Source organism: Orcinus orca, chromosome 1, assembly GCF_937001465.1.
Source record: "Orcinus orca chromosome 1, mOrcOrc1.1, whole genome shotgun sequence".
Lineage (NCBI taxonomy): Eukaryota > Metazoa > Chordata > Mammalia > Artiodactyla > Delphinidae > Orcinus > Orcinus orca.
Genome location: NC_064559.1, coordinates 174807066 through 174833455, shown reverse-complemented (window position 1 = coordinate 174833455; position 26390 = coordinate 174807066). Strand labels below are relative to the sequence as shown.

General features: G+C 42.7%; 1 protein-coding gene across 11 annotated transcripts in view; it reads left to right on the top strand.

Annotated features, from left to right (window-relative positions):
• The window catches only part of MAST2 (microtubule associated serine/threonine kinase 2), a 201344-nt gene that overhangs the window by 156046 nt on the left and 18908 nt on the right, over positions 1 to 26390 (top strand). For 8 of the 11 annotated variants that reach the window (XM_033416477.2, XM_033416476.2, XM_033416471.2 and 5 more), the window contains 6 exons: positions 13387 to 13462; positions 16762 to 16782; positions 18611 to 18689; positions 21042 to 21196; positions 23104 to 23179; positions 25674 to 25883. In XM_033416477.2, the coding sequence (XP_033272368.1) occupies positions 13387 to 13462; positions 16762 to 16782; positions 18611 to 18689; positions 21042 to 21196; positions 23104 to 23179; positions 25674 to 25883 (617 nt within the window). Of the gene's footprint in view, positions 1 to 13386; positions 13463 to 16761; positions 16783 to 18610; positions 18690 to 21041; positions 21197 to 22877; positions 22989 to 23103; positions 23180 to 25673; positions 25884 to 26390 lie in introns of those variants that run through there. The other 3 variants (XM_004285754.3, XM_033416473.2, XM_033416479.2) reach the window with 2 other exon arrangements.

Sequence of the window (26390 nt, the reverse complement as noted above, 5' to 3'; positions counted from 1 at the left end):
TGTCTCTATAACTTTAGTTTCATTCTTCCTGCTCTCCAAGCACTAACCCAGTCTTTCTACCTTGTGCCATCTAGAAACCTCATCCCCCGAAAACCAATCATTTGATTCCAGGACCTCTGATCCTTGGAACCCTTAAATATATTAAGTTTGAACTGCCTTTTAGACACTGGTATGGGCCAATCAATATATTAGTCTTGATTTCAGGAGAGAGAAGTAGAGCTGGAGAGTGCCTGGAAGAAAACATGAGGAGCTAGCAGGATACCTACCCCATATTTCGGCCCAGTGGTATACAAAGGGGTGTGTGAAAGCAAACAGTCATTACTTGAGAGAGCTGCAAGGAGAGCTGTGTCCACAGGGGACAGTCAAGTTTCACCTAATTTGTTAAAGGCTATACTAAATGTATGTCCAGGGTGCTTGGGAGTACAAAAGTAAAGATATGCTGGCATTTAGAAGACCAGTTAAGAGGCCCTGGCCATTGTCAAGATGTAAGGAAGTATTAGAAATGGAGAAAATATATGAATATGGGAAAATTTATGAGATCAAATCAGCAAGGATTAGAACTGATTGTCTCCAGATTTCCTGTTTGGGTGATTAATGAGTGATGATACCCTTAACTTAAATAAGCATTATTGAAGAGAAGAATATATTTAGGGAAAGGAGAAAGAAGATCCCAGAAACAAATCCATACATATATGGACACTTGATTTATGACAGAGGTGACACTGGGACAGTTGGATGTTCATATGGAGAATATGAAAGAATTAGCTCTTACTTCACAAAAATCAGTTCTAGGTGAACTGTAGTTTTTTTTTTTCAGCTTCAGTAAGGTATAATTGATAAATAAAATGGTAAGATATTTAAAGTATACACATGACGATTTCATATACGTCAATTGTAGATTTAAATGTGAAGGCCAAAACACTAAACTTTTAGAAGGTATGCAGTTAGAACATCTTCATTTTTTTAAAAGGACATAAAGGGAATTGGAAATACATAAAGGGAATTTTTTGTAAAGGACATAAAGGAAAAAGGTAATACATTTGAATACATTAGAATTTTTAGTCACCAAAAGGTACCATGAAAAGGCAAGCCACAAACTGAGAGAAGATAATTATGACGCTTAAAATTGACAAAGGGCTTGGATTCAGAACATTTAAAGGACTCCAGCAAATCAATAAAATAAAAAGATAGTATGATTGAAAAATGGCCAAGGGACTTGAGCAGGCAGTTCACAGAAGCAATCCAAATGGCCAATAAGTATGTGAAAAGATACTTTAATCTCATTAGTAATTATGGAAATGCAAAATAAAATCACAATGAAATGCCATTATATTACTGTCAAACATGGCTTAAATTAAAATGACAGAACAAAGTATAGATAAGTATATGAAACAGTGGGAACTCTTAAGCATCACTGGTGGAACTATAAATTGGTACATCCATTTTGCAAAAACAGTTCGGCATTTTCTTAAGTAAAGTTTAAAAATAGACTAGAGCACAAAAGGTCACATATTGTATGATTCCATTTCTATGAAATGTCCAGGGTAGGCAATTCCATAGGAACAGAACGTAGATTAGTGGTTGCCAGAGTCTTGGGGGAGAGCAGAATCAGGAGTGACTATCAACAGGTACAGTTTCTTTTTTGAGTGATAAAAAATGTTCTGGAAGTAGATAGTGGTGATGGTTGCACAGCTTTGTGAATATACTAAAACTGCTACACTGTGCACTTTAAAAGAGTGAATTTTATGATATGTGACTCATCTCTTTTTTTTTGGCCACTCCACGTGGCTTGTGGGATCTTAATTCCCCGAACAGGGATTGAACCCGGGCCCCCAGCAGTGGAAGTGCAGAGCCTAATCACTGGACCACTAGGGAATTCGCTACATATCAGTTTTTTAAATTGAGAAAAACTAAACTCAAGTATTTAGAGCTGCATATTTAGTTGGTAAAGCTATAAGGAAATGATTGCCGTAAAAGTCAGGGTAATGTTTACCTTTAGTCAGGATGGGGAGGGGTTTTGACTGGAAGGATTATGTAGAGGGATTTCGGAAGATGGCATTGTTAACCTGGATGGTATTTATACAGGTGCTTGCTATATAATTATATTACTTTATAACTAGCTAAACTGTATAAATGAAACAACTAGTTCAGGGTCAACTCACAGCTAAAAAAATGCACAACCTGAGAGTTGTGAGTTAAGTTTTATTTGGGGCAAAATGAGGACTATGGCCTTGGAGACAGCATTTCAGATAGCTCCAAGAAACTTCTCCAAAGAGGTGGGGGGAAGGTCAGTGTATATGTGATTTTGTTAAAGGGTGAGTACATGCCATCAAGCACATATTTTTGCAGAAGGTTTCTGCTAGTCTCGTGAAGGTTACTGTTAGTTACGAGGAGCAGACGTCACCATGAAGGATTTTAGTGCTTTTCTAGATACGAGTAGATGCAAGAATTGGGTTCATAAAATCTTCTCCTGAAAATATCTAACCAACTGAAAACCTGTTCTGCCAGTTTTCCCTAGAGCACAGAGTGCCTCATTCCTGATCTCCACCCTGAACTCCTTTCAGGGAGTGTTGATGGTCAGCAGCTGCATCCGCTAATTTGATCCTTGTAGAGGTAGATGGCAAGTGCCGGTTTGTAGGTGACAGCTCCCAGTTGTTTGTTTATATGTTTTATTATAACTTGTTTTGCTGGGATGGATGATTACTTGTCTTTGACTATTTTTTCCAACTGCTAAACTGTTTGGTAAAGTTGAAAAAGCCTGCTTTCTGGGCTGCTGGATTTTCCATCAATTTTTTGTCCTGTTGAGGCATTTCTGGTTGTTTTTAAGGAAAAGTTCTTCTCAATGACGTGTTGTGTTTTTTTTTTTCTGGAGCCAGAACTGTGAATGTAATTCAGTAAGAAGGGTCAATTTAAATATTTTCTTCAAATGTTAGCAGTCTAATATCTTGATCTTCCCTCAAAAGAAGACCAATTCAAATTATTGATTTTATTCTGTCACAATCTTCGTATTAGTAATTTTTGGCTGTTTGGCAAAATGAATATTGGAGAAGTAGAGAAAACACAGTAAGGTAGCACAAACTTTTTAGGCCTTAGCACCTGTATAATAAACAATTTCTACAGTTTTTTATCCCAGGTTCCTGGCATGGAGCTTCTAAAAACCTTGGAATTTCCTGAGTGATAGAGTGTCTTTGTTATACCAATGAGGTAACTCAGGGTAGCCCCCTAGATAGCTTCAGGATGGTGGCTGGTCATCAGGAAAACCAACCATATGATTAGAAAGTTGGGACTTTGGTCCAGACCAACCTCATGGGGAGGGGAAGGAGCTGGAGATTGAGTTCAATTGTGTAGCCCGTGATTTAATCAATTATGCCTGTGTAGTGAAACTCCATTGAAAACTGTAGATACCAAAGCTCTGAGTAGAGCTTCCTGGTTGGTGAACACATTTATGTGCTGGAAGGGGGACGTACCCAGGTTCCACAAGGAGAGGACACAGGAGTTCTGCATTCCTTCCCTGACTTCACCTGTGTACATCCTCTAAACTAAATTTGTAATAGTAAATATAATACTTTCTGAGTTCTGTGAGTTGTTCTAGTGAATTATTGCAGCTGGGGGAAGGCAAGGAAACCTCCAAATTTATAGTCAGTGGGTCAGAAGTATAGGCACCTCCCTCCTCCCAAGATTTATGGCTGGTATAGGAAGTGAGGCAGTCTCGTTAAAGACTTTGCCCTAAACCTGTTGGGTCTGTGCTTTGTGTGGTTGGTGTCAGAATGGAATTGCAGTACACCCAGTTAGTGTCAGAGTAGTACCTTTTTTGGAAAGTGTACTGGAGCCTGGCCAGTTGGGAGGAATGCTTGTTATAATCTTTATTATTTCATCAGCTTCCAGGTGGTAGGAATCCATTGTTATTTACCCCTGAACCAAAGATGCTTTTTGACAAAGACTACAATCACGTACACAGAGCTCTGTTTTGGACTATGTCTGGCAACTACCCCCATAACTTGCAAGCCATTTCCTTTCTGTGATGTTGGCAGTATTTGGTATATAAGATGTTGAATTGTGAACCAACTCTAAAATGTTCTAACGAACAAATGTATAAACCTTAGTAACTGATAAATTAATAAGTACTTCATTGACACTGGAATAAAGATGTACCATATGGTGCCCTTAATTCTGGTAAATGCCATCAGGGGTTCAAAAACAGGCAAGCAGGGACTTCTCTGGTGGCTCAGTGGTTAAGAATCCGCCTGCCAATGCAGGGGACACGGGTTTGAGCCCTGGTACAGGAAGATCCCACATGCCGCGGAGCAACTAAGCCCATGAGCCACAATTACTGAGCCTGCACTCTAGAGCCTGTGAGCCACAACTACTGAGCCTGCGTGCCACAACTACTGAAGCCCACGTGCCTAGAGCCCGTGCTTCACAACAAGAGAAGCTACCACAATGAGAAGCCAGCGCACCGCAACAAAGAGGAGGCCCCGCTCGCTGCAACTAGAGAAAAGCCTGCACGCAGCAACGAAGACCCAATGCAGCCAAAAATAAAATAAACAAATAATAAATTTTAAAAAAAATAAGCAAGCAGAGGAGAAAGAGGACATAGTTTAAAACTCAGAAAAAGCCTTTGATATAGAAGCTGTTGCAAACTAACTCTGGGTGAATACGGTCCGACTTTGGCTTTATGGAGGCCTTAATCATCTATCATTTGACTTATTGAAGAAACCCCTTAATTCCTTTTCTCTTTCTACTGAGTCCAGTCTAAATTTTTTTTTTTTTTGCATTACGCGGGCCTCTCACTGTTGTGGCCTCTCCCGCTGCGGAGCACAGGCTCCGGACGCGCAGGCTCAGTGGCCGTGGCTCACGGGCCCAGCCGCTCCGCGGCATGTGGGATCTTCCCAGACCAGGGCACGAACCCGTGTCCCCTGCATCGGCAAGCAGACTCTCAACCACTGTGCCACCAGGGACGCCCCAGTCTAAATTTTGAAGCTGGACATTTTTTGTCATATATCACTGTGTACCTGTCATTCTACTGCTTAGAATTTTCGAATAACAGCATTCATTGAAGTGGTTCTCTAAAGGTGATCCCCTTGGGTATGGGGGAAAAATATAAAAACTTTTACTTTTCTTTTTTTAAAAATTTTATTAATTAATTAATTAATTTTGGCTGCGTTGGATCTTCATTACTGTGCCTGGGCTTTCTCTAGTTGCGGCGAGCCGGGGCTTCTCTTCATTGCGGTACAAGGGCTTCTCATTGTGGTGACCTCTCCGGTTGCAGAGCATAGGCTCTAGGCTCATGGGCTTCAGTAGCTGTGGTGCATGGGCTCAGTAGTTGTGGCTCATGGACTCTAGAGCGCAGGCTCAGTAGTTGTGGCTCACAGGCTTAGTTGATCCACGGCATGTGGGATCTTCCTGGACCAGGGCTCGAACCTGTGTCCCCTGCATTGGCAGGCGGATTCTTAACCTCTGCACCACCAGGGACTGACTTTTACTTACTTTTTATCATGAAAAATGAGGATTAAATTAGGCTTTACTAGTACTTAGGTATAGATCAACACTGGTACCCTCATTAGATCCATTTGTCAGACTGTGTCATAAATTGTATGTAGCATATCATGAACAAAGAGTGGTGTTCCACTGTACCCCCTCGGTCATTCATTTCCCTTCAGCAGACTGCAACATATTGCAGCTTACAGGTGAATTTTTACAATATCTTGTAGAACGGTGTGGAGGGACTTTTGGAAAGTTTGTATAAGAAGGAAATTTACTGGTTGTAATATGCTGACTAGGAGGTATTTGCGGGGTGAGGGGCGGCAAATACTCCTATCCCTTCAGGGTGAAGGTGACATTTTAACAATGAGTGAAAAAGTAGCTACAGTTTGAAAGAAGTTTGTGCCACAGAGAGAGCATTTTGAAAATGGATGTTTTGAAATGTTCCCATCTATATGTGATTTTATTGACAAAAATGATGCCACCTATTGAAACAGGTAAATCTGCCACTTTTTAAAAAACATTGGAAATAGAATATTTTTTATCTTCCAAATGAAAAGTTCAATAGATTTTGAACCTATTTGTTAAAAATTTAAAAAAACATTATAGGGACTTCCCTGGTGGCACAGCGGTTAAGAATCCGCCTGCCATCGCCAGGTACACGGGTTCCATCCCTGGTCCAGGAAGATTCCACATGCTGCGGAGGAGCTAAGCCCGTGCACCACAACTACTGAGCCCATGCCACAACTACTGAAGCCTGCGTGCCCTAGAGCCTGTGCACTGCAACTACTGAGCCCATGCACTGCAACTCCTGAAGCCCCCGTGCTCTAGGGCCGGTGTTCCGCAACAAGGGAAGCCACCGCAATGAGAAGCCCGCACACCACAGCAAAGAGTATTCCCCGCTCACTGCAACTAGAGAAAGCCCGCGTGCAGCAACAAAGACCCAATGCAGCCATAAATAAATAAATAAACTTTTAAAAAATTATTAAATATTTCCATTAGTTTCCAAGAAAAACTGCTTGACAGCACAGAAGACAGAAGAAAATTTTATCACCCTTTGAATAGAATTGAAATGATCTAATAAACAAAGCCAATAATGTACTACTTTCATTGGGAGCTACATGTCTGTGAGGTTTATTTTCCACCTATAATAAAACCAATCACAAAATCTAAATTTAAAAACCAAACTGCAAAAGACCTAAGATTTCTAAAAATATGAACCATCTTCAGTCACACTGTACTTTTTTTAAAAAAGCAAAAAGTTGTATAACATGAATAAAATAAATTTTAATTTTAAAAATATTTGTTTTAAGGCATGCATTTTGATAACTTTTGACATACTTATACATCTGTGAAACTATCACCACCATCAAAATAGTGAATATGTCCATCATGTCTAAAAGTTTCTGCAGTGTCCTTTTATAATTCCCTCCATCTCCAGGCAACCACTGATCTGCTTTCTGTCACTTATAGATTAGTATGAATTTTGTAGAATTTTTATCAAAGTGGAATCACATAGTATGTATTCTTTTTTTTGTCTGGCTTCTTGTCCTTTGCATTTCCATGTGAATTTTAAAAGCAGCTTATCCAAAAGGCAACTGGTGGGGAAGGTTGTGCGTGAGTGAGGGCAGGGGATATATGGAAAATCTCTGTACTTTTGGCTCAGTTTTGCTGTGAACCTAAAACTGCTCTTTAGTCTTTTTTTTTTTTTTTTTTAAGGCAGTTGGGATTCTGATTATTCTAAACGTGTAGATCAGTTAGGGGAGAACTGACTTCTTAATATTGACTCTTCTTACTCATGGGCTATTTCCCCATTTATTTAGGCTGTCTTTAATTTCTCTTAACACTGTTTTGTATAGCTCTTGTACATCTTTTGTCAAGTTTACCTCTTAAGTATTCCATATTTTTAATGCAGTAAATGGTATTGCTTTTATTTTCAATTTCTGATTGTTGCTAGTATATAGAAATACAGTAGAGTTTTGTATATTGATCTTATATCCTGTAGCCTTGCTAAACTTGCTTATTATAAGTAACTTTATTGTAGATCCTGTCAGATTTTCTACATAGACGATCATGTTGTCTATGAATAAATACATTTTTTTTCTTCCTTTCTGATCTGGATGCTTTTTAAAATTTCTCTTTATCGCCTATTTCACTCACTAGATCCTCCAGTACAGTTTTGAATGGAAATAGTGAGCATGGACATCCTTACCTTGTTTCCGATCCTAGACCATTTGTCTTCACCATTAAGGAAATGTTAGTTATGGGTTTTATCAATTTAAGAATGTTTCCTTCTATTCCTAGTTTGGAGAAAGCTTTTATGAAAAATGGTTGTTGGATTTTTGTCAAATGCTTTTAATGTGTCTAATGCAATGATATTACGGTTTTTCTTTTTTAGCCTATTATTATGGTGGGTTTTATTCATTGATTTTTTCATATTTTAAACCAACTTGTATTCCTGGGATAAACCCTACTTGGTCATAATGTATTATCCTTTTAATATATTGTTGGATTTGATTTGTTGAAATATTGTTGAGAATGTACAATATATTCATCTTTGGCTGGTTTTAGTATTAAGAGTAATGGTAACTTCATACAATGAGTTGGGAAGGATTCCCTTCTCAGTTTTCTGGAAGAGTTTGTGTAGAATTGTTATTATTTCTTCCTTAAATGTTTAGTAGAATTCTCCAGTGAAGCCATCTTGGCCTGGAGTTTTCTTCGTGGGAAGGTTCTAAAGAATAAATTTAATTTCTTTAATAGATACAGGGCTATTCAGGTAATCTATTTCTGAATGAGCTTTGGTGGTTTGTATCTTTAATAAAAATTTCAATTCCATCTAAGTTGTCAAATTAATTGACATAAGCTTGTTCATAATCTTGCCTGATTATTCTTCTGATATCTGTACAATCTGTAGGATGTCACCTCTTTCATTCCTGATGTCAGTATTTTGTGTCTTCTCTCTTTTTTTCCTGATCAATATGTCTATAGTTTATTGATCTTAAAAGATCTGTATATGGTTTTGCTAATTTTCTCTATTGTTTTTCTTTGGTTTTTAATTGATTTCTTCAGTTATCTTTGTGCTTTCCTTTATTCTGGGTTTCATTTGCTCTTTTTCTTATTTCTTAAGATAGAAGCTGAGGTCACTGAATTGAGTCATTCTTTTCTAATACCGGTATTTAGTGATATAATTTTCCCGCTATGGAATTGCTTTAACTGATATGATATGTTTTCATTTTTATTTAGTTTAAAATACTTTTCTAATTTCCCTTTTCATTTCTGCTTTGACCCACAAATTATTCAGAAGTGTGTTGTTTAGTTTCCAAATATTTGGAGATATTCCAAAGGTCTTTCTGTTACTGATTTCTAATTAAATTTCATTGTGGTCAGAGAACATACTTTATATGTCTTGAATTCTTTTAAATTTATTGGATCTTGTTTTATGGACCGGAATATGATCTTTCTTAGTACATGTTCCATGTTCACTTGAAAATAATGTATATTCTGCTGTTGTTTGGTATTTTTTCCTTAAGTGTTTGGTCAAATTTCAGTGAAATGTCAGAGACTGATCTTTTCTTTTTTGAATGATTATGAATATTGATACTTTCTTTAATAAGTTCTTTCTTCTTTTAATCCAGTCTTACAATCTCTGTCTTTTTTTTTTTTTTTGTGGTATGTGGGCCTCTCACTGTTGTGGCCTCTCCCGTTGCGGAGCACAGGCTCCGGACGTGCAGGCTCAATGGCCATGACTCACGGGCCCAGCCGCTCTGCGGCATGTGGGATCTTCCCGGACCGGGGCACGAACCCGTGTCCCTTGCATCGGCAGGCGGACTCTCAACCACTGCGCCACCAGGGAAGCCCCCAATCTCTGTCTTTTAATTGGGGCTTTTAGACTATTTACATTTACTTACTATTGTTGTTGATATGGTTTGGTTTAAATCTGTCACCTTCCTATTTGTTTTCTAACTGTACAATCTGTTTTCTCTTCTTTGCTCTTTTTCTCTCTTATTTGGGGTTTAGTGTCTTTTATTCCATTTCATATCCTTTATTGGCCTGTGAGCTATAACTCTTTGTTATTTAGTGGTTGGATTAGCATTTATAGTATATATCTTTATCACCATACTAAACCACTTCACATATAGCATAAGAATAGTACTATTCCATTTTCACCTCCCAGCCTTTATATTATTATCTTAAACCTTTTTACTTTCATATATGTTATAAACCTTACACCACCTTATTATTTTTGTTTAAACATTATTATTTTTAAAAGACATTTAAATAATAAGAAAAAAATCTTACATATTTTCCCATGTAGCTAACTTTTCCAGTGCTCTTCATTCTTTTGTGTAGATCTATATTTCCTCCTGGTATTATTTCCCTTCTGCCTAAAGGAAATTTTAAAAATATTTCTTGTAGTGCAGTCTTCTGTTGAGGATTTCATTTGGCTTTTTTATCTGAAAATATCTTTATTTCACCTTTATTTTTTAACAGTATTTTAAAAATATTTTCACTGGTGCAATGACTTCTGAAACTAACTGCCCAGAATTAGGCGAGACTTCTCAGGTTATGGGCACAGTCCTCCACAAAACTATCATTACTTTAGACATCCATGCTTGGTGATTCCCAGGCCACCCATAATTCTGACCAATTGGATACAAATTCAAGGATTCCCACTACCTCCTCAGGTTTAATAATTTGCTAGAATGACTTACAGAACACAGGAAAGCACTGTACTTACAAATACAGTTTTATTATAGCAAAAAGGGTACATTAAGAACCAGCCAGGGTCTTCCCCGGTGGTTCAGTGGTTAAGAATCCGCCTTCCAATGCAGGGGACATGTATTTGATCCCTGGTCAGGGAACTAAGATCCCACATGCCACAGGGCAACTAAGCCAGCATGCTCTAGAGCCTGCTCACCACAACTGGAGAGCCCACGTGCCACAACTACTGAGCCTGTGCACTCTGGAGCCCACGCACCACAACTAGAGAGGCTGCGTACCACAACTACTGAGCCTGTGTGCCACAACAAAGAGCATGCGCACTGCAACTAAGACCCAATGCAGCCAAATAAATAAATAAATAAATAAATAAAAGAATCAGCCAAAAAAAGAGACTTATAAGGTGAGGTCTGAGAGGGTCCCACGTGTGAAGCTTCTAGTGCCTTCTCTCCATGAAGTCTTGATGCATCAATCCCCCCGGCACGCTGATGTGTAACAGTACGCAGAGTATTATTAACCAGGAAAGCTCATCAAAGCTTTGGTGTCCAGAGTGCTTATTGGGGTTTCATTATGTAGGTGTGATTGATTGATTCATTGGCTATGTGATTGAACTCAGTCTCTAGCGCCCCTCCATTCCCTGGAGGTCAGAGTAATATCAGATGGCTTAAAGCCCCAGCCCTCTAGTCACATGATTGGTCATCTCATTTGCATAAACTGTCTGGCCCCACCATAAATAACAAAGACACTCCCATCACTTGGGAAATTGCAAAGATTTAGAGGCACATTCCCGGGAACTGGGGACAAACGCCACCAGATTCTTTATTACACAATAGCTGGTATAGAATTCTAGGTTGGTAGGATTTATGTTTTTTTTCATTAATTTAAAGATGTTGTTCCATTGCCTTCATGCATTGTTTTCAATGAGAAGTCTGCTATAATCCTTATCTTTGTTTCTCTGTATATAACGTGTCTTTCTTACCCCCATCCACCTCCCAGCTGCGTCTAAGATTTTTCTTTTAATCATGAGTTTTGAGCAATATGATTATAATGTGCTTTGGTATAGTTTTCTTCCTCTTTCTCTCAGGGTTCTTGGAGATTCTTAGATATGTGGGTTTATAGTTTTTTTTTCACCAAATTTGGAAAACTGTCAGCGATTATTTCTTCAAATATGTTTTTCTGCTCCCCCACTCTCTTCTCCTTTAAGGATTATTAGTTTGCTTGAAGTTGTCTCACAGCTCAGTGATGTGCTGGTTTTTATTGTTGTTGTTGTTGTTGTTGTTTACAGCTTTTTTTCCTCTTAGTGTTAGTTATTTCTGACATATGTGTGTTCTGTGAATCCCTAGCTTTACTGTGAGCACCTGGAAGATTCATGTTCTTCCCGATAACCATCACCACACCTGGTCCTTGGAAGGCTGGCCATTGTTTGTAGGATATTCATGTCCGGCGATTTCCTTGAGGCTTTAGCTGGGTGGTTGTTTTGGGGTTTTTTTTGCGGTACGCGGACCTCTCACTGTTGTGGCCTCTCCCGTTGCGGAGCACAGGCTCCGGACGCGCAGGCCCAGCAGCCATGGCTCACGGGCCCAGCCGCTCCGCGGCATGTGGGATCTTCTCGGACCGGGGCACGAACCTGTGGCCCCTGCATCGGCAGGCGGACTCTCAACCACTGCGCCACCAGGGAAGCCCTAGCTGGGTGGTTTTGGGAACCAACAAAGGGCATCTAGTTTTACATGTCATGGATCAAACTGAAGATACTTTTTAATCTCTGAGATGACACTATTTTAAAAGAATAGGGATTTTTTTTTTTAAGACCTTGATAATTCTGAGGAGGCCTGATTCTTTTTAAGTCCTGCCTAAGGAAACAGTTTTTCCAAATCACTTTTCTCACACCCTGGTGGCATGTGCCAGCCAGGAGGTGGGATAGATTGTAGGAGATAGCCCTAGACACATGGGAAACTCAGAGCTGGTACTAGGTTGAGAACATAAGGTTGTACACCTCATTGGGGATCCCTGTCAAGGGGATGAGTGGAAGCTGAAAATGCCTCTTCTTCACTAGTTCTCCTAAAGAGAGTGCCTTTATATAATTGATATAGAGGTGCTGCATAGGGTAGGGGGGCATTGTTTGAGAGGCTGGTTTTTCCAAGATCAGTACAGAAAGGCAAGTGCTATCCACACCTGCTGAATGGAGATAATGAGAAACACTTGGGCAGCTTGGTGGCACCTTGGAACAGTCATATATATATATATATTTCCTATACAGGAAAAAAACTGCCCAAGAAAAAGCCAGGGCATGGTGAACTACCAGATCCCTGGATAGCAGTTCCTCAGAGCCAGTGTTGGTTCATAGAGGTGAGCACAGAAGTGGGGAGGTGGGCAGGCATTGGCAGAGTGGTTAGCACATCACAGAGTATGGTGCTTACTTCAACATGATTTTTGGGTAGAGACATGTTGACAGTTCCTCCTTAAATACCAGCCCCCAGCTGGAAGTTAGACCAAAGAAGTATGGCAGGCTTAGGTTTGAGAATTGTGGTCATAGCGCTAAGGTAAGCACACAGTTTTGTTCAAAGCTTCTGAGCTGTAAGTTTACAAGTTATAAGGAACATGTGAAAACTAATAAAGGGATAGAGGTAATTCCTACACTGTGAAGGGGTTGGGCATGCTTTGCAGACTTGGGGGCCTTGTGTATGGACTGTTTAAGGAGCACTGCTGTCCTGAGAACTTCATTTCCGCTTAAGCACACGTATTTCTGGGTTAGCCCCTTGGATGCAGTGTGCAGAGATATATGTGCAAGAGACTTTCAGGCCAGGAGTCCCGTTGCCCTTTGAGAAGTGGGAGCGTTTGGCCGTGCTATCTGTACTGAATGAGTTCAAGCCTTTGGAAAGTTGGGTTAACTTGAATAGGCAGATTGGAACCTGAGGTGTTCCAAGGAGGGCAGGTTGATGCTAGATCTAAAACAGATGTCTGAGAAGCATAGATGGTTATAGGCAACTTGGGAACAAGGGAGAAACCTCTGGGCTGCCAGTTTTTGCAAAGAGAGAATCGCTAAACTAATGGTGGACCTGGAAAAATAACCATATAATGCTAATTGCCTATGCTAGGGGCTGATTTCTTCCCTGAAGGTTATTATCATCTTAACCCTCCTCAGAAGCAAACCTCACAGAGGATTTCTTTTACTTTCCTTGTCCACAGGTAACAGTCCTTTGGACAGCCCCCGGAATTTCTCTCCAAATGCACCTGCTCACTTTTCCTTTGTTCCTGCCCGTAGGTAAGTTGATAGAAAAACTCCTCTGTGACTAACATGTGTGGCATTTGCATGAATGTCAGTTAAATGTCAGCTTCCTCCTTTGAGGCACTTCCCTTCCAAGGTGTTACCTTGGTGTTACCAAGGTGTTACCTTTGATGGTCTACCAGACATCAAATTCCTTTCCTGCTTTCCTCGCCCAGGTCATAAACGTCTTGTTCAAGCTTTGCTTTCCAAACACCGTAGGTATTTGTGTTTGAATGTTCAAATGGGCAAGTAGATATTAGAAGTGAATTTATTTTATAATCTTAAGCACAAGCCCCTGGTTTCCTGAGGGTATGTTCGAAAACATTATACTCTTGACTGAAAGCTATCCTAGAGTGATCAATGACAAAATGGGTTCTCCTCCCAGGAGGACCCAAAGTTATACTCTTATTCCTCTAACTCAGGTAGTTCCAGGGAGCTAGAAGAGGCCATTTATGCCTCCCTCCTTGGGGATAAAGAGACTACCAGATCTTCACTTATCCTCCCATGAATTTAGAAAGATTTGGTGTGTTGCAGAGCCGTGCTTGTATTCCTCACATTTCACTTATTTCTGGAAATGATATCAACTTATCCCTGGCCCATGGTAGCAATCCTGACAGTTCAGCCCATTGTCAGAGTATCACCTGGCCTCTGGAGAAGCAATGAGTTGACATGAGTCAATCCATATACCAAGGCTTCTTCTTTTTTTTTTTTTTAAATACATTTATTTATTTGTTTATTTTTGGCTGTGTTGGGTCTTCATTGCTGCATGTGGACTTTCTCTAGTTGCGGTGAGTGGGGGCTACTCTTCGTTCTGGTGCGTGGGCTTCTCATTGCGGTGGCTTCTCTTGTTGAGGAGCACGGGCTCTAGGCACACAGGCTTCAGTAGCCGTGGCATGCGGGCTCAGTAGTTGTGGTTCGTGGGCTCTGGAGTGCAGGCTCAGTAGTTGTGGCGCACGGACTTAGTTGCTCCACGGCATGTGGGATCTTCCCAGACCAGGGCTCGAACCTGTGTCCCCTGCATTGACAGGCGGATTCTTAACCACTGCATCACCAGGGAAGTCCCCCAAGACTTCTTACACAAATTATTTACTTTTCAGAACATCTCTAAAATTCTTTCTTGGCAGCGTTCACATTCTTTGACTTTATTTTTTATTTTAAAAATATTCTTGGTTGGAGTCAGTCTTTGGTATTAAGACCTCCAGAAAAATCATGGCTCCAGATTTGGAGCCTCTAATGGTTGGAGAATTATATATACGTCTTGAGATCAGAGTCGTAGTAGTAGTACTCCGACTACTTTTTTAAAAGAGCTAACAGAAAAAGAACAGATTCCTAATTTAACAGCATTAACTCACTGTTAAAATGGCAACCCAGAAGAAATCCACCCCCTTCTTCTCCAGGATTCTATGCAGCTGAAAAGGTCATGGACGGGTTGGGAAAAGTTTGATGGCTGACTTGGGTGCCCCTCCTGACCCAATTGCCTTATTCAAAGCAAATATCGTCAAGAGTTTGTTCCATGGACTCACCTCTCCTACCCTGTGTAACTTCGTTAGTTAACTAAGGATCCAGATAGGAACACTTACAGTATAGGTATATAATGGATGGATGCATTTGCTTTCCAGCCCAGCTGAAAGTCTAACTTATCTCAGACTTCCTGCCTTGATTGTGTTTGAACTCTAGCCTCAGATTAGGTCTGAGCTGGGACAGTAGGACCTGTGACCGTTCTCTGTAAATGGCATTGAGTCATTTCCCATTCATTCAATAAATATTTACTGAGTACCCAGTAAGCCCAGGCACATGCTGTGTACTTAGTTATATAGTGGGAAGCAGACAAAGCCCTAACTTTATAGAAACTTAGTAGACTTAGTAGAGTCTGTGCACTTGTTGTTCCCTTTGAGGGAATGCTGTTCCCTCAGGTCTTCGCTTAGTTAACTCCTTCTTGTCTTTCATTTCTCATCTTAAATGTCAACTCCCCAGAGAGGCCTTCCCTCACCATACAATATAAAGGAGCCCCCTCATCATTCTCCAGCAAACCATCCAGTTTTATTTTCAAACTAGTACTTTTCAATGCCTGATACAGTCACCCCTCGGTATCCAGAGGGGATTGGTTCCAGGACCCTGGTGGATACCAAAGTCTACAGATGTTTAAATCCCTTATATAAAATGGCATAGTATTTGCATATAACCTATGCACATCCTCTTGTATACTTTAAATCATCTCTAGATTACTTATAATAGCTAATACAATGTAAATGATATGTAAATAGTTTTAAATACAGTGTGAATAGTTGCTGGCATGGAGCACATTCAAGTTTGGCTTTGTGGAACTTTCTGGATTTTTTTTCCCCTGAATATTTTTGATTCACTGTTGGTTGAATCTACAGATACAGAACCCATGGATAAGGAGGGCTGACTGTAGTTTCTTATTTGTTTTCTGTTTCCTCTCAACCAGAATCAAAGCACCTTTAATAGAGATGCCTTAATATGTTGAAAATATGTCTGCTAGTATATAATAAGCACTCAGTCGGTGCTTATTGATTGAATGAGTGGTGGGGAAGAATAACGAACAAGCAAACTAACAAATATATTGCTGTAACCTGTGATAAGCACTGTGAAGGGAAAGAAAATGATGCTGCCTAAAAGAGTAGGAAGGGAATGAGGCTGGAGAGTCTGTACTGGGTGGTCATGTAAGACCTCTTGGAAGGAGTGACTTTTAAGCCAACCTGAAGGATAAGAAGGAGCCTGCCATGTTGGGAGTGAGGATGCAGGTGTGTAGACCAATCCATGCAGAGGGAATAGCATGTTCCATTGGTGTCCTGTGTCTGCATCATTCCCTGGGCTTTAGGAGTAGGATCAGCCGGGGGCTTTGGGACCTGGTATTACCACTGAGATCCACACAGGTCTGTGCTAGGTGGCCTGAAGTTTGAGTCGTATGTGTGGAAGACAGAGCCCCGGGCTGTCCCTTTACCAGACATAGTAGGAAAAGTAGCTAGGTATTGGTGGGTGAGGGGAGGAAGACTTCAACCCTGCGAAACAAGGTACTCAGGAATTGTGTTTCCTATCACTGAAGTTGGGCATGAGCTTTATAGCATCACATTAGTTTGGAATATCACACAAAAGGCAGATTTAATGAAACTGTAGGGATAGACCCATTAGTCACACAATTTCACTACTAACTTACACACATTCATAAACGAAAGGTTTGTCTCTGCCAAGCTAGACCAAATGCCAGGTGTCAAACAGAGCAGTCTCTCTGGTTCCCTTTGATTCTCACTTTAACGTATGTCTTTTCACTACAGCCATGGCCACAGAGCAGACAGGTAATAGCGGACGTGATGGGGAGAGGGGCTGGGAAACTGCTATGCATGGCCAGACAGTATGGTTTGTGGTTTCATGCTTGGTGAGAACTGGCTGTGATGAGTCTTCTCTGAGTGTGGGTATGAACATTTGGCCTTTCATTTCTATCAAAGAGGCCCTAACGGAGCCCCCTCTACCTGCTGGAACCAAGGCTCCGTGCTCATATGTTTAGAAGGCAGGATTTGCTAAATATTTAGTTCCAAGCTTCTGAGCATAGGAACAGGTCACCCTCATTCCCACAACTTTCCTCAGTCACCCAGTGGGATGACCAGGCAGAGGAAATGGAGGCATCCTGTAGTGGCATTTCTGACTCTGGTGGTCCCTGCTCTTCAGTTTACAGAAAAATGGCTGCCATTTTGGTTCCCATTTCTTTATGAAGGAGGAAAAATCGCCTGTGGAGAAGTGTATCTGACAAGGGTTTGGGAAATGCCTCCCTGAGTTAGACTAGTCCCATCTTTGCTGAGCTCTGTTTTCCTGGAATTGACTTGTTTCCTTGTGTAGAGCTCTCAGGACCCAAAAGAGAGATCAGAGAGAATATCATGTTTGAGCAGCCTCCTGGACATTTCTTTGCCTCAGAGACTAGGTTCCAGCAGGACCGGCTGCCTGGGTGGCATGAAGTTTGAGTCATGTGCATGTGGCATGGAACCCCCGGCTGTCCCCTTACAGAACATAGTAGGAAAAGCTGCCTGGTATTGGTGGGGGTGGAGAGGAGTGCTTCCGAAAGAGAAGCCCTGGCAAGATTCATTCCTTTTTTTCCTTCTTCCTCTCCATGCCTCCCTGCACCCACCTTTAACTGTGGAGCCTGGAACAATTCATCCAGATCTCTGGGTCTTACTGTTTTCTCTGAAGATTGAGAGTATTGAACTTAACTTCTAAAGGTCCTCCACTGCTAACGTTCTTAGGTTCTGTGGGTCACATCAAAGAAGTTTTTCTATAACTTCAACCAGAGCAGGCTGTACCCCTAAGCTCCACAAGAAAGAACATTTGTGTTACAACACATCCTGTAGTCCAGGAAAGAATCACTTGTCCATGTTATAAAAGCTTCAAACCAGACACTTGCTTGATCTTTCTTCTCTAAAGCAAAGCAGATAACTGTGGTTCTCTGTGATGAGAGCTTCAGAGCACATCCTCTAAAGAGCAGCTGGAAGCCTGCCCCAGAGTCTCATATATGGCCAAGCTATGCCACTTCACTCTTCTTTCATAAGGTTGCTGTCACTCTTTGGCAAACATTCTCAAAGATTGGATTTATGAGTCCTAATGGGTTCTGGGTAGCCTTTGACTATTTGCAATCTATTGATTCATACTCAGACCCAGGTGGTAGTTTCACTTCTTCCTGGTTTTCAACCCAGTGGCCTGGGGAACACCAAAGGACCCTTCACATGGAGCCTTCAAAAAAGGAACTAGCATTTCAGTGGTAGTTCTCTCCTTGTGATGATGCCTTTAGCTGCAGTCCTCTGTCATTGCTTCTCTGTCATTGCTAAAAGTGAATAAGTTGAGAGTGTAAAGATTTTTATTCCAAAACCATAGTATTGCATAACAGATATTCTTATTTAAAGTTATGGACTCCTTTATAGTCAGAGATGTCTGTCTTTGCAGTGGAAAACACACAACAATAGGCCCCATGTAGGAAAGAGATATGAAAGCAAGTGCTGGACTGAGCAGTACTGTCTTGAGACAAGAAAGAGCCTACCAATGAATCAACTGCCCCAAAAAACCTGATGGAAAGACAGGCAGGTCCTGGGCTCAGGGTGGGGTTCGGTAGAAACTGCCTAACATTCTTTTCTTACATAGGACTGATGGACGGCGCTGGTCTTTGGCTTCTTTGCCTTCTTCAGGCTATGGAACCAACACTCCTAGCTCCACTGTCTCAGTAAGTAGCCAAATCTGTGGCCGTACCTCCTTCACCCTGAGGAAATACTTCCCTACAGGTATTGCTCCCTGTCCCTACAGTGTTGCAAAGTGGTTCTCAACTTTTTCTCCAAAGCCCAACTCAAAGAGTTTGCTTGGGATGAGGCTGAGAGGGACAGAGGTCTGGTGGCCTTTAACAGCCATAGTCAGATCCATTAAATGCCTTTGGAAAGAATTAACCAGCATGTTTCTGAGCGTCAGTTATTCCTAGTGGAGTCAGAAGAGGGCTTGAGGATGGACTTTCGCTTTGCCCACGAGGCCAGGCACAGGCACTCCTAAGCACGGTTCCCTTGCTCCCCTATTTTATTTGTAGAACTGCAACCAAGAGCAAATAACACCACCCCCCACCATGTCACAAAGGCCTGGTAGACCCTCCTCCAACTTTTTCACCTTTTCCTTTCAGAAAAGAAGGGAAGGATGAATGTGATTTGATATTCAAGTTTGATTGTATATCAGCAAAAAAAAAAATATTGGGCCTGTCTCTAAAACTTCTAGTTATGTCTCTTTTAGAGAAGATTTTAGCCTAAAACACAACAAATGTCCTAACTGCCACCATGCACAATTGACCCTAAAATGAGTCTTCCTCATTGAGCAACATTTAATTGAAGCCAGGATGACAAGTTGGCAAGCACGTTCTGTAAAGGGCGCATATTTTAGGCTTTGTAGGCCGCAGACTGGATGACCCGTTTCTCCATGTCTCCCACCATTCTTCAGGTCTTCTCAGCTCAGTTTGTATTCATAAATCCCAAGCAGGTAAAAGAAGTTATCATTTCCTCCCTTGACCTAGATATTACTCTTTTTAAAAATTTTTTTATTGTTATTTTTTTGGCCGCTCTGTGCTGCAAGTGGGATCTTAGTTCCCCAACCAGGGATCAAACCCGTGCCCCCTGCAGTGAAAGCACGGAGTCTTAACCACTGGACCACCAGGAAAGTCCTAGATTTTACTCTTAAATTAATCCAAAGATCTCACTGGTCTTTTGGCAGCTGTTTAGTTTCAGATCTTTCCCTAGTAAATATCCCTTCCCCATAATCCTTTACTCAAACAGGTGATTTTTGAGACCCAAAGTAAGAGTCATGTATTTATTATATATATATTCCTGTTTAATAAGTTTTAATAGACTCAACCCATTGCTCCAGCTTATTTTATTGGAATACCTTAAAATACCAATTTTTCTTCATGTTAGTTGCAGTTGGGTGAGAATACTTTTTGCAACTTCTATCCAAATCATTTATAAAAATGTGACCAAGACAGAGCCTCATGAAAACCTCCCACTAGCTGTTTACAACTTTATGTATTATAGGATTCCATGAGAGAAGTGTGCACTGTAAGTCAAAAAAATTTTTGATTTCTCACTTGGTATTAAGGCTTACGTGTGGCAACAGTTTTCTTGGTGTGGTACTGCAGCTTTGAGTGTAAGTGAATTTAACCCCAGATCCTTCATCAGTTGGTGAACAGAAGTTGAGCCAATAGTGTTAGATTTGCTGCTGCTGTAGCCAGTCTTGTCAGGTAAGGGCAGGAGTTCCCTGATCCAGGTGCCGACCAGGGCTGCCATGGCAATGGCTGCATTGGTGGGATGCCTGTAATAGCACAGCTCACTCCCTCAAATTGTCTCTTGTGATTCTGGAATCTCAATCGTTGGGCCATGTTTAGAATTCTTAATTGTTTTCAGGTCAAGTCTAATCTTTGGGTTCTAGATCTAAAAATAATTTTCTTCCCTGCTGGATTTTCTTGCCTATTGGTGTCCCTAGAGCCTGGGCAAAGCCTTCACAGCTGCAGCGAAGCCAGTTGCCCTCTGGGTAACAGCCTAAAGGAAACATTGCTGAGCCATCCTGGGGCTCTCCCAAGGTGTTGTAGAAGGCAAAACTTATGGGGATGTCATTTGTAGGCTGGGCATACCTAGAACATTTCCTAATAAGCCAGGAAGCATGATTTATTAATTACTTGCCATTCTAACTAGCCAGAAGCTTCACTGAGGGCAAAGGGTCCACGTGGAAGAATCTGCTTTTTGCCACCTAAAGAGGCTCCCTAGGTAGTTGGGGAGCTGTCACACCTCATGAATGTCTGGGTCTGGCCCCCTGCAAGGCTCATGAAGGACAATAGTATCTTGGCTTCATCTGAACAGAGCTCTGAAGGATAGAGATGAACGGGATCATGTACAGTGGAGACTCAAGGGAGCAAGGGAAAGCATGCTGGCTGTGGGCTGACTTCAGGTTTACGTTGACTGGGGAGCCACTGACCATTTTCAGTCCTTCTCCACTTCTAGACTGCCTTAGACATGTCTTTAATGCTTTTTAAAAATGTTGTCCCCTCTAGTCATCATGCTCCTCGCAGGAAAAGCTGCACCAGTTGCCCTTCCAGCCTACAGCCGATGAGCTGCACTTTCTGACGAAGCATTTCAGCACAGAGAGTGTACCCGATGAAGAAGGACGGCAGTCCCCGGCCCTGCGGCCCCGCTCCCGCAGCCTCAGGTGAGGGTGCTCTCCACCCACTGCCCTGGTACCCATGGAGTTCAGCTTGTCTGCACAGCCTAGGAGTCAACAGACTTATTCCATAAAGGGCAAGGTAGTAAATAATTCACACTTTGCAGGCCATATCGTCTCTGGCAGCTACTTACTCTGCTGTGGTGCAGAATCATCCGCAGACATTATGTAAACTTTATTTATAAAAGCAGCCGGCGGGCCACATTTGGTCTGCGGGCCGTAGTTTGCCAACCCCGGGCCTAGCACGTAGGCACAGCTCAAATGAGTCAAGTGCAGTGAAGCTCAAGCCCTTTGGTATTGGGTACAGCTCAACTCACCATCACAAGAGGTGCCTGAAGATGCTGTCAAGGGGTCCCTCTTTTTCCCTTTGAAAGTAGCTGGCAGTAGAAATGTACTTTGGACTCCATTCAGTAAAAGGAGAGTAATAGTATCATCCATTCTGATGGTTACCTGGCTGCAGAACCCAGAGGCCCAGCATATATAAACTAGGCCAATTAAAAAAGTTGCTTCTGAGGACACTTGAGGCTGACTCGGGCAAGAAGCCCATTGCAGAAGCAGAACTAAATGCCCATCTAAATCTGTCTCATTTCCCTGAATCACCTGGGCTCATCAAACCAAGCAAACCTTAACAGCTGATTTATCTGTGTATTCCATAGATTAAATCAGCTCTTCTCTTTGGCATTAGGTGGTAAATCTGTGCCAGAATTCCAGGTTAAGGGAGAGGGTGGAGAATAAAATGATCATGGCTTTAAGTGATCGAGCTCAGATTTCCAGGGTCCCTGGGAAATAAGAAGTTGGTTCACATGTTCAGGGTGGAGGCCCAGAGGAGCAGTGCCTTCCAGAAAGAATCCCCTCAGGTCATGTTGGCACTGCAAGTGCCAGTGAGCTGAGCCAGACTACAAAGACTGGTTCAAGTTCAGATTGATGAGAACAATGACTGGGACTGCAGTGCAAAGGGTCAGACATACAAATGAGGGAGTGTGAAGTGTGGAGCCCAGTGTGTTTCTTTGTCTCATACAGAGGAATGTCTGAATCTTGGTGCTCTTCACACTCCACACAGAGACGGGCACCTTTTAGGCCATTTGAGACTGAGAGGACTACAGTACCTCTGGGAAATCCCTGAGAATTACTCTTAAAAAGCTGGGTAATGTGCATTAATGTAGCAGGCAGACCATGGCCTACCGTAGGGAGGAAAGGCAGAAAAGAATGGTTCTGAACATAGCTCAGCTGGGATCACATGTCGGGCACCAAACTGGGCAGGACCCAAATAGCCATTCAGTTGTACGGCTCAAACTCTGAATCCTTTAAGAGGATGTAATCACACATGGGCCAAAGGGGAAGATTTAGATGACCCAGGTTTATGATTCACTACGGGCTGGCTGGGCTGGCCTCGTTCATCCCCCAGGTGAGAGCTAAGTTAGCCCCACTGGATGCAGCTTGTTTAGAAAAGATACAGGTATACACTGTCTTCCTTTGGTTGTTTTGGTGGTGGTTTGATTTGATTTGATTCCTAGAACATGCTGGGGTATGCCCAACCCCACTGGCCAAAGCAAAGAAGACCCAGAGAGTCCTGTTCTGGAGGAAGTGATCCTAGAAGAACCACCAGTGGCCTCAAGAGTGGTCTCCTCCTGTCTAGGCCTTTTCAGGCCCTGGCAGAAGTCTTTGTGAAGGCCAGGCCTCTTACAGGAAGGTAGTCTAGCTCCAGATGGCACACTTTTGAGCTGAACAGTGCTGGCAGCTCCAGGAATAAGAAAGGCTCTGGAACTCAGCACTCCTTAAGGTGGGAGTGTGTGGGTGCTGCAGACAGTGGGTGGGCACGGGCTCTGGGGATGGGCATCTTTCTCCTTGAAGGTTCCCTGGCACTAAAGTAACACAGTTGTTTCCTTTTTATTTAGTCCTGGACGGTCACCAGTTTCCTTTGACAGTGAAATAATAATGATGAATCATGTGTACAAGGAAAGATTCCCCAAGGTAAGGATCCAGTTTAAAGGAGACTGGTAACGCCTCTGAGGATGCCACCTCCAGCCAGCCCCAGTGGGAAGACTGGGGGTGGGGGAGTCGCCAGAGGCAATCTGGAAGGAGATCAGGGAGGCGCCAGGAGGAGGAGGACACAAGCATGAGGGCTTTCAGACTGCTGGAGAAGAGGAAGGCAGCAGAGGACTTTGAGTTTGGGGATCGTACTTGCAGAGCCTCTATTTCTCCACTCCCCAGAGAAAGGGGTATCCAGAGGGAAATGTCGAAAACATATCCCACTGTATATTAGTGGGAAGGAAAGAGCAGAGACCTTGTTTCTGACCGTGCACATCAGGATCCATGAGTCGGGGTCCCCCAGAAGGAGATTTGCCCTCTGAGAGCACCTTCACTTAATGCAGATTTCTAAAGCAGCACTCCCATTACCAAGCACAAACAGAGCTACGCTGGAAATTTCCTCTGGCAGGAAGTTGGCCAGAGAGAGCAGTAGGGTGGGAGACAGCTCAGGGTTGCTATTCACATTTGGACTTGTGTTTTCAAGCAGGGAAATGCTGAGGGAGGAAGGTAGGTTACTGTCCTGAGATGGTTGAGAAATGGTCTTCACAACCGCAGTTTGACTGTAAACCTCCTTGTATGTGGAACGAGGGCCTTGTTTTCCATTTGCATTTCTTTTGAACACCACACGCCTAAACACTCTGACCTGGCTTTCTAATGATAGGCCTTGTTCCTGCAGAACACAGCCAGTTCTGTCCAAGAGAGAAGCAGGGCCTGACGGAGGCTCCCTCTCCATGACAACAGCGAGAATGGGGTCTTCAGGCCTCTTTCTTCATCCTCCATCCAGACCCCCGGCTCTACCTGTTCATCTGTATCTAGGGTCTGCGATGTGTGGTTCCCTGCTCCTCCGAGAGTGTCCTTTTTCGAGCCTCGAGTAGTCTCCTGGGCACACACGGGTGGCTTAGGGAAAAAGTGCAAAGCCCTTGTGCTTTCCCTCTTGACATTCACAGTGAAGCAGAGCAGTGAGGAGGAGCTCAGACTCTGGAACCAGGCCGACTGGGTTCAAGTTGGCTTCTACCATTTATTAGCCTCATGACCCTGGGCAGATTTTTTAACTTCTCTGAGCTTCATTTGACTCATCTGTAATCTGAGATAATAAGAGTATCTATCTCATAGGGAGTTTGTGAAGATTAGTGAACATTAAGCTTTTCTAACTGTGCCCAGGACATAGTTAGCGCTCAGTAAGTGTTAGCTGTTATTTCTTTGCTGCCCTGTGGTCTGCACTTTCTAGCCTTCAGATGGGCACTGGAGAGTAAGAGCAAGGAAGAGGGGCAGAATGAACAGCTAGGAAATCATTCTGTTGTGCCTTGCTTCTTCATAAAAAAGTTTGGGTGTGTATAGTGTTTAGCAATGCACCTCGCGTGTTTCCTCCTCCTCTTCCTCCTTGTGTATTAGGTGTTGTATTTTTATCCTAGCATTGCACGTTTGTATGTAAGATGAACTCGTGTTAGAAAAAGCATGTTAAGATTCCTTCCATTCCCTCTTCTCTTTCACCTCCCCTCCTCTCCCTCTCTCCCTACCACATCGCTACACCATAAATATGTGTGTGTGTGTTTGTGTGTGTGTGTATATATATACACACACATATATATACATATACAAACACCCACTTAAACACACACTGAAAATCAGAAATCACCACCTGGTGGCAAAGGAAAGAAAGCCAAGCCCTAGATAGGCAGCTAGGAACTTGTTAGCAGATGTATATTTGTCATTTTGACATTCCTGTGCAGTTAGGTCCCCAAGAGGCTTCTGAGCCAGACCTCACGCCGCTCTGCTGGGGATCCAGGTCCGTGAGCAGGCAGGTTCACACCTTCAGTAAACACTCTGAACATCTGCTTAGCTCAGTTGGGTCCTAAGTTCAAGTAAGAGGATCCTGAGATAAATCAAACTCCCACTGACTTGAAGAAGTTCCCAGTCTGGAGAAAGATTTAGAAACCAGGAGTGTCCACACACCAAGTTTATACAGTTGGGAGGTCCAGTGGAAGCACAGAGGAAAGGAAACCCTAGTTTTCCTGGAGGAATCAAAGACTTCCCAGAGGAAAGATGATGCTTGAACTGAGATTAGAAGGAGTAGTAGGAGTTTGCCAGGCAGGCTTGGCAGGTGAAAAAGCTACACACAGGGAACAGCATAAATGGACAGAGGCATGAGATAGCATGATCAAGGAACAACAGAACCTCAGTGTCCTTAGAGCAAGAGAATGTGCCGTTCAAGGAGTGGGGAGGTGGACAAGGCCAGGTGAGAGAGGGCCTTGACTGTAATGTTTTGACTTGACTTGAAGGTGACCTTTCACGTCTCCAGTCATCAGGTTCCCCAAATGCAACATCAGGAAACCAGGATCACAGAACCCATCCTTAGGCTCTGACCAGGCCCTTCAGGCTTAGCTCCGGCCGAGCTGGATGAGAAGGCAAGAGTCACTTGTCCTGCTTTGATTTGCAGGCCACCGCACAAATGGAAGAGCATCTAGCGGAGTTCATTTCCTCCAACACTCCAGACAACGTGTTGCCCTTGGCAGACGGAACCTTGAGCTTTATTCATCATCAGGTGATTGAGATGGCCCGAGACTGCCTGGATAAATCTCGGAGTGGCCTCATTACCTCACACTACTTCTATGAACTTCAAGAGAATTTAGAGAAGCTTCTGCAAGATGTGAGTGTCCTTGTTCTGCAACTCTGGTGAATCCGTATAGTAGTGGTTTTTAGTCCCAAGCTAAGATGAAGGCAGTCATGGTGTTCCCAGCCTGCTTGCCACCTCCCTGCTGGTATGTGGGACGCACCCCACATGTGCTGCTGCTGCTGGGCTTTGGTTCCTCCTCAGTCCCCTGCATTTCTCCGAGAAGCCTGTTCGGCGTCAGAACTCAGTGCTGTGATTCCTTTCCTTTTCTAATACCAATTACTCTTCCCGAGGCTCCAACGTAGTGTTCATAAATATTTGCCTAGGAGATTTGTAACCCAGAGCCAAAAAGAGGTCCTAGTGGCTGTAGTGGGCTCTCTTTTGGTAGACATACTGGTGTAAGCAGAACCTTGAGACTGCTTCTCCTCAGTCGAGGAAAAACAGGCCCGAGGACGGCACCATGGGTTTATCCGTTTGCTGATATTCTGTTTGCGTAGCAGAAGTTCTCCAGCAGGGACTGATGTGTTTAGAGACCTGATCCTC